General features: G+C 38.8%; 1 protein-coding gene across 1 annotated transcript in view; it reads left to right on the top strand.

Moving 5' to 3' along the window:
* The first annotated feature begins 41 nt into the window (after positions 1-41).
* The window catches only part of arhgap45a (Rho GTPase activating protein 45a), a 23889-nt gene continuing 15642 nt past the window's right edge, over positions 42-8288 (top strand). Inside the window, exons 1-3 of the mRNA XM_027150428.2 lie at positions 42-355; positions 1729-2086; positions 6260-6400. Coding sequence (XP_027006229.1) covers positions 269-355; positions 1729-2086; positions 6260-6400 — 586 coding nt within the window. The 5' untranslated portion in view covers positions 42-268. The remainder of the gene's footprint in view (positions 356-1728; positions 2087-6259; positions 6401-8288) is intronic.

Genomic DNA, 8288 nt, shown 5'->3' with positions numbered 1-8288 from the left:
AAAGAGCGAGAGAGAGAGTGAGTTTTTGAGAGAGAGAGAGAGAGAGAGAGAGAGAGAGAGAGATTTGCATGAAGGAAGCGGTAGATGACGGTGGATTTACAGCTCACACGCGCATACACAGTTAAACGCGACATGCACGCGCAACTGTCAACGGCGCGCGACTGACATAGCAGAGAAACCCCGTTATTTTTATTTTGGATATGTGTGTATAGTCTAGCATATTACACACTGTTTATTTTATTAGCACAGTAAAACCTTTTTTTCGGAAATGTTTCGGAAGAGAAAGGAGCTTTCTAAAACGCCTTCAGTTTCAAAGAAGTCTCAGTCAGGAAATCCTGGCACTCAGTGCAGCTCGGTGAGTTTTACCTCAGCAGCTTCCTCTCCTTGTGACTGTCTCTTACTAACTAAACCTGCTTATAGTCCTGTGTTTCATATATACACGGTTAATACAAAAAAACAACAACAACAACCCTGAATCGTGTACGTTTTACACTCTTATTACTAACAAATATGTTCGAAAAACGACACAAACACCGACAGGACTGACGTCACTCACTTAACTGTCATTAGCTTGAGTTGCTAAATTAGTTAGCTTAACTGTCATTAGCTTGAGTTGCTAAATTAGTTAGCTACAGACGTGAATGTACGTGCGTGTGTTCAAGTCTAAGCATGAGCTCTTAACCAATCAGAAACAAGCATTTCTGAACGGTTCTAATTTGTCCTTGTTCTTATTAAGGTGCAATAGTCGAATTTTCAAATGTCTTAGTTGTAGGAAAAAGTTGATGCCTCTTGACTTTAAACAATTACTACAATTGTATTAGTTGAAAAATACTGTTTGTATTTGTAAAGCTGACTTCCTGTCTGGACCTCCTGTCTGTCATTTTATAAACACTCTGGATCCTGAGTTGGCTCATGTAGTAAATCAATCAATCAATCAATAAATAAATAAACGATCAAAATAAAATTCCAATTCTAATTTGAATAATTAAAAGGTCGAACCTATCTGCTTAACTGTTTAATCCTGCAAAATCCTGCTTAAAAAAAAGTTGTGGCCTGAAATTAAGTTTTCCTGGAGTGAGTGAGTGAGTGAGTGAGTGAGTGAGTGAGTGAGTGAGTATCTATCTATCTATCTATCTATCTATCTATCTATCTATCTATCTATCTATCTTTAATTTGAACTAGTGTGTTAATATTCACCTGTCATTTGAATTCTAGCTGGCATTACAGTAAAGTGTCTCTGTCACTTATTCCTTAGAGAATGCAGAGAGAGAATTTGTAGACTTTTGTTGGTGAATCTTCAGCTCCGAGCTGAAGTTCATGTTCTTGAAGCATACAAACACACTCCTGTATTGATTTATTAGGGACGTTTCAAACCTTTAGTACTCGTGGATAAATAGCTAGGTGGAGCCGACAACCGCAGATATGACGCTAGTGTATGTGACACTTCTTTAGTGAATTAGTGGAAAGTTTTTGGATGTTGTGGTAACAGCAGAGTAAATGTGTTCTAGGTACACAGTAAAAATGAAAAACATTTCAGCTTGGAAGTGTATGGAAGTATGTTTTGAGTTGTTTTCAGACTTTTTGGCATATTTGGCATATTACCTGATCACCACTGACTCAATATTCATTCAATATCCATTATTTCATCTCATCCCATTTATTCTCTCTCTCTCTCTCTCTCTCTCTCTCTCTCTCTCTCTCTCCCTCCCTCCCTCCCTCTAAATCAAGCTCTCAGTTCTTCAGGAGCAACCTCGTAGAGACCCTGACGATGGTACATCAATGCTTGCAGTGCCAGATGTTGCACTTCTGTCTTCATGTCCTGGCACTCCCTCCACTATCCACGGTAAGCTCGTGGCATCATCCAATGCCAACCTGAAGCGCTCCACAGGACTCAGTCGCCATGCCAGCGCCGCGGGGTTTCCTTTTCATACTGCCGGAACCTGGGGCTTCAGCAGGACCCAAATGAAGTGCTCTGAGAGCACAGAGGGAACTGTCATAGATGTGGAGGACATCCCACCTTTACTGAGGGATGTGGCGCACTTTGCAGAGGCTGTGGAGAAGCTCAAGGATGTGGTGCTGTGTGAAGGTGGGGCTCTAGGGCTTAACATGTGTTTATGTATTTTTTTATATTAATTTGTTTCTAAAGTTTAAATAAGTTTAAATTGAAATCAAGGTTAAATGGATGACGAGTCTCAGTTCGTCTTAGCAATGCCCTTTATGGAGTCAGGGATAAAATCTTCCAATGTAGCTGGATTACTGTGTCCACACACAGAGACTATAAATAGCAGAAAAGCATTGATTCAGCATACACTGTTCAATGTTGTCTTTTATCAGAGGTTAAAAACTAATTCAGTTTTGGGAAGATTTTAACTTCTCATTGCTGCAAAAGTTATTAACCCTTCCACTTAATTTTGTGAAAGAATCACCATATCTGCTTTCAGATGTACCTTTTTGCCCTCTGCTTCTATGGTTATAAAGAGGAAGGAAAGGAATGGTGCGTCAAATGTTTTTGTTGCAACTTGCAGCTCGAGATTACACACGTCTACTTCCCGCCCTCTGAAGCTCAGGAGTTTCTTTAGAGTAACAAAACAAGCAATAAGATTCAAATTCAGTCTGGTCGGTGTGTTGAGATCCATGCAGCACTCACTCATCATGCTGTCAGGCCTGACGCACTTCCTTTAAGCACTGCTATTTTCATCAACACTGCTTCCTGTTTACATTCTCCTGCCTGGGCTGACCGTAAAGTCAGAGACTGAGGCAAGACTAGTCAAATCCCCCATGTAGGTTCCCCGCTAAGCCATCAAAAAGTGACTGAAGCCTATAGACATGTAGTGACTGTGACGATGAATGAAAACTCACAGTGAATCAGAGTAAACCTCAGTGAACATTGTTTTCCTAGGAATGTATCATGATGTTTAATTTCACAGTTTCACTATTGCACAGTCTTGTAGGTTTGTTTGGAGATGTCTTATTGTGTAAAAAAAAAGAAGATGAAGAAGAAGAGTTTAGGATATTATGACCTTAAACATGGTTAAGACTTGATTGTAGATCAATCTTATAGAAAAAGAAAGAAAGAAATTAAAGTCAATTAGTATGAAAGAATATTAATGATGGTCAGTTGCCAATCAATCAGTCAATTTGGCTGTTTTGCAGAATTTTCCCTGCTTAAGATTCACTGCTAGATTTTCAAATCAGCAATGATATATTCAATCATGATTCACGTTGGAAATACTACGTATTACATATGTTTTTAATGCATTAAACAAGTGAAAAGAACAGTGTTTTGTGTATGTAAGGGCACCTGGGGGTTGAGAGTAGACTTTAGCACTGAAGTGTTCTTTAATACTCAGCCAGCGCTGCCATGGGAGGTTCTTCCAGAGGTCTGCAGAGATAAGCTCTAATCTCTCTGACGGTTGCAAGAGGAAATTCAGTGCACTTCTGTAACTCATTCTGGATATCAACTTCTGCTAAATGCTGCAAATGGAAATTTCCCTTAACTTTATAACAGTAGACTTGCGTGTCTCCAAATCACGAAAAAAAAATCACATCCCACAGATCAGCTCTGTGTCTACTAATATTGTGTGTGTGTGTGTGTGTGTGTGTGTGTGTGTGTGTGTGTGTGTGTGTGTGTGTGTGTGTGTGTGTGTGTGTGTGTGTGTGTGTGTGTGTGTGTGTGTGTGTGTGTGTGTGTGTGTGTGTGTGTGTGAAACGGTCATTAATCCAAAGACGTACCAAAAAGAGCATTCATTTCCTGGCTGTGTCACGTGTGTGTGTGCGTGAGTGCGTGTGCTCGTGGGCGTAAAGAAAAAAGAGGCAGATTAATATTGTAGACACTTAAATTAATATGAAAGGCAGTTTAATATCAGTGCAGATGTAGATTACTGTCAGAAGTGGATTAATATCATAGCCAGATTAATGTTGAATTACAATGTAGATTAATATCAGTAACAGGTTATTATCAAGAGCAGAATAAGATTAATAAAAAAGGCAAATGTATATTAATATCAGAGGCAGGTGTAGATTAACATCAAAGGAAGATGTACATTAATACCAGACGCAGATTAAAGTCAGAGGCAAATGTGGTTTTGGAGGCACATTAATATAGCAGACAAATATATATTAATATTAGAGGCAGATGCAGATTAATATTAAAAGCAGATTCAAATCAGAGGCAGATGTGGATTAACACTGAAGGCAGATTAATATCAGAGGCAGATGCATATTAATATTAAAAGCAGATTTATAGGAGAGGCAGATGTGGATTAACATTAAAAGCAGATTTATTGGAGAGGCAGATGTGGATTAACATTAAAGGCAGATTTATTGGAGAGGCAGATGTGGATTAACATTAAAGGCAGATTAATATCAGATGCAGATTAATATTAGAGGCAGATTAATTTCAGTTGAAGGTGTGGATTAATATCAGAGGTAGATTAAAATCAGCGGTAGACATGGATTAATACTAGAGGTAGATTAATATGAGAGGCAGATTTTAGAAACAGCAATTTTGTGTCATATGTCACTGTGTGAAAATGTCTGTTTTATAGTAAAACGTTCTTTTGGGTTTTTTTGGATGTTTGTTTCTTCATAACCACAACATTAGTGATGATTGTAGCATGATCTATTGGTCAGAGATGTTCACATGCTCTCTGTCTGTGCTTTAACTGCCTAATTGTGTAGTTCTTTAAGAGGTTACTTGGGGCAAAACCGAGTGACTCAGAGACTCCTGAGTTTCTACAATGACGTGTGTGTTGTGTGAAAGCTGCGCAGATTGTTGAGGACATTCCCCTTTAACACAGACCAGTGTAGAAGAGATGAGGTGTTTGAGCAGATACTGTGGTCATTGCAGTTGAAGGAAGTGGGATGTTACAGGCAAGAAGCAGAGAATCGGTCTGTGTAACAGTTCACGATTCACTCATCAGTCAGTCAGATCATAGTTAAAGAAGAAAGGGCGACCGTGGTGCGTCTGCTGTCTGAAGTCCCATTCTTCAGTTCGGTGCTCATAGACTAAGAAAAAGAAGCTTGTTTGATGTGAATCAGATGCGCAATTGTTTAAAAATGTAGCACTTTTTCCCCTTTATTGAATTTTTCCAGATACCCACACAAAAGATGAATTTCTGTGATTAAAGAGAACAGCACAAAGAGCATGCTGTGAAACAGAACAACTTCCTTTGTTTTCCTGGAGACGACAAGATTTCGGTCACCCGAGCTGAACTTGGCACTTTCATAATACAGCTTTATTTGTGTGAAGTAACATCAGATTTTAGTTAGTTTTTTTTTTTGTTCTTGATTACTGACTACAAATGTTGTGTGTACCATTTTCATGAACTCGGAGTTACTTACTTACTAACTTACTTACTTACTAGACTTTAATCATTGTAATTATTTTCTGCCAAAAGACCAAATCTTGTTCTTGGATGTGTGTGGAAGGCCATGGGTGTGCTTTAGGTTAAATATAGTTATGTGGAGAAGATATATATGTGAAAAGGCAGAAACAGAGGAAGAGAGGCCAGTTTTTATACTGCTTTCTCCTGCACTTACCTCAAGAACTACTGTATGTGCTTACTGGACACTTTATATATGGTGTTTTTCCTGAGTAGAGTCATTAGATGTTTGTACAGTGTGCTAGAAAGAAATGTATGAAAAGTATCAGTGCTCTAAGGTACATGTGTGGATATATGTGGATATAAATTATTGCCATTTATTTTTTTTACTATGCCACTATCTGTGCCTGGGAGGCAAGGGAACAAAATGGGCAGACTTTCTATCCCCTTGTCAATCACAATTTCACTAGCCAATCACAGGCCTCTGTGAGCTCAAGCATGTGATTTTTTTTTTTTTTGTTTGTTTTTTTTTGGGCTGAACACAAAAAAGGTAGCTACAACTTTATTTAGCTACAATATAAGCTCAATACAATGTAGCTAAAATGTAAAGTAAAGAACAAAACTATTACCAAAATACAGCGTTGTAGTTGACCGTACATGCAGACGGTAAGTTTGAATTGAAGTTCAAAAATGTTGACCAAAGCAACAATTTATCTCTAATTGCTCCTTAAAAAGGTCTTTAGTGAGATTATCCTCAATTACCTAATAGTATTATTAGCATCACAGTGCAAAAACAAAGATGCTCATCACTTGTGTGTTAATGATTGTGTTATCTGTTTACTGTAATAAATAAACTCATGCATTTGTGTTTGTATCTCTCTCGCTCGCTCTCTCTCTCCCTCCACCTCTCTCTCTCTCTCTCTCTCTCTCTGTAGATAAGGAGTCTCGGAGGGCCATAGCACATGAGTATTTAGGGGAAGTGTTGCGCATCTTGCGGCAGGTGATCAGCACCTATCCTTTACTTAACACAGTGGAAACACTCACCGCCGCTGGCCGACTCATCTCACAGGTCAAAGGTCGGTACTGCATGTATTTCACAAAGCCTAAAATAATTTACATTACACTTACATTACATGTACACTACACTTTCTTTTTCTTTCTTACTATTAAAACATGTTCGCAAACGTGAATTTCACTCCAACTGATCACAAAACATCCTCCAAGCAGATTATCCAAATCTGAACCTACAGCCTTTTCTAGGTAACTCAACATGTGTTACCACAGGGGTGTGATCAAGTCATGACTGCAAACAAGTGCATAGAGATGAGTGGGTAAAACTTTCACACTTTTGTCATCTCTCTCTCATAAGAACTGGCGTTGCCACATCCCACACCATGGCAACAGCTATCATTTGATCTGCCAGCCTTTTTTTTTAATTTTTATTTATTTTTTTTTAAGATTACAGACCACAGCTACCACACTCTGTTTCCTAAATAAGGTGGAAATCAGTTACCACTTATGACACGCTCATAAAACACACTCAGAAGTTTGTGAATAGACTCGTGACTTCAAAACTGTTTTTATTCGACAGAAGTAGTGAGTTGCAGTGAAGACACCATAATGTACCATGCCTAACAAATGCCTAACTCACAGACTGCCATGTAATGTATATGAAAGAAAAAAAAACCCAACAACTTTATTCTGAATTCTTAAGAAGTTCAGCTCTGACAATAGTGCCAGAGAGACATGCCCTGGAGACATTTATTTAACCTTTACAGAAGAAGATTCTCTTCTGTGGAAATGCTGTGTAATGGTCAGTAAGGTGTTCACTACTGAAAGGTCTTTTTTGTCTCATTAAATTAGAGATAACTAATATCGATATTTTTTGTGGATGTTACACAAAGAACGTAGCTATAACCGGATACAGATTAGGATGGTGTATTTTAATGAATAAAAATAGCCTAATCGCACCACTTGATCAATTATTGTCCTATATTAGCAGGCGCTGTTGTGTATTTTTTCATATACACAAGGGAAGTTGTGGCCTAATGGTTAGAGAGTTTGACTCCTATCCCTAAGGTTGTGGGTTCGAGTCTCGGGCCAGAAATACCACGACTGAGGTGTGCCCTTGAGCAAGGCACCGAACCCCCCCAACTGCTCCTCGGGCACCGCAGCATAAATAGCTGCCCACTGCTCCGGGTGTGTGTTCACGGTGTGTGTGTGTGTGTGTGTGTGTGTGTGTGTGTGTGTGTGTGTGTGTGTGTGTGTGTGTGTGTGTGTGTGTGTGTGTGTGTGTGTGTGTGTGTGTGTGTGTGAATGAGAGAGTGTATGTGAGCGTGTGTATGTTTGTGTGTGTGTGTGTGTGTGTGTGTGTGTGTGTGTGTGTGTGTGTGTGTGTGTGTGTGTGTGTGTGTGTGTTCACTGCTGTGTGTGTGCACTTTGGATGGGGTAAATGCAGAGAACGAATTCTGAATATGGGTCACCGTACTTAGCCGTATGTCACTTCACTTTCACAAAACAGCCCATGTTTTTTTTATGATCTCAGTGATGTCCTACAAAGCATAAAGACTTCAATCAAAATTAATCTAATACAACTAACTTTTAATATGTTACCGAATATCTGCCTTATAACCTACGTTTTCTTCAGCATGTCTCTCTCGTATACTGATACTAAACATTTACTTTCATATTCACATTTCTGGCATTTAGCAGACACCCTTATCCAGAGTGATCTTACATTTTTTAAACATCTGTCTTGATAAATAAAACAACAACAAAAAAAACACAGTTTTGATCATACTGAAAGTCGGCATCATCGTTCTCCACCCACTGATTTTGTAAATTTGGTTTTGTGGCTGTAAGTAGAGAAAAATACATCAAGGTTCATTTACATGCGCGAGTAGGATTTTAGTTTTCTAATTTTCTCCACAAATTTCCACTTGCTGTAGTGCTCCACCTCTTAAT

This window comes from Tachysurus fulvidraco, chromosome 22, assembly GCF_022655615.1.
Source record: "Tachysurus fulvidraco isolate hzauxx_2018 chromosome 22, HZAU_PFXX_2.0, whole genome shotgun sequence".
In the NCBI taxonomy this organism is placed as follows: Eukaryota; Metazoa; Chordata; class Actinopteri; order Siluriformes; family Bagridae; genus Tachysurus; species Tachysurus fulvidraco.
Note: the sequence above shows the minus strand (reverse complement) of the source record. Positions and strands in the feature narration are given on the sequence as shown.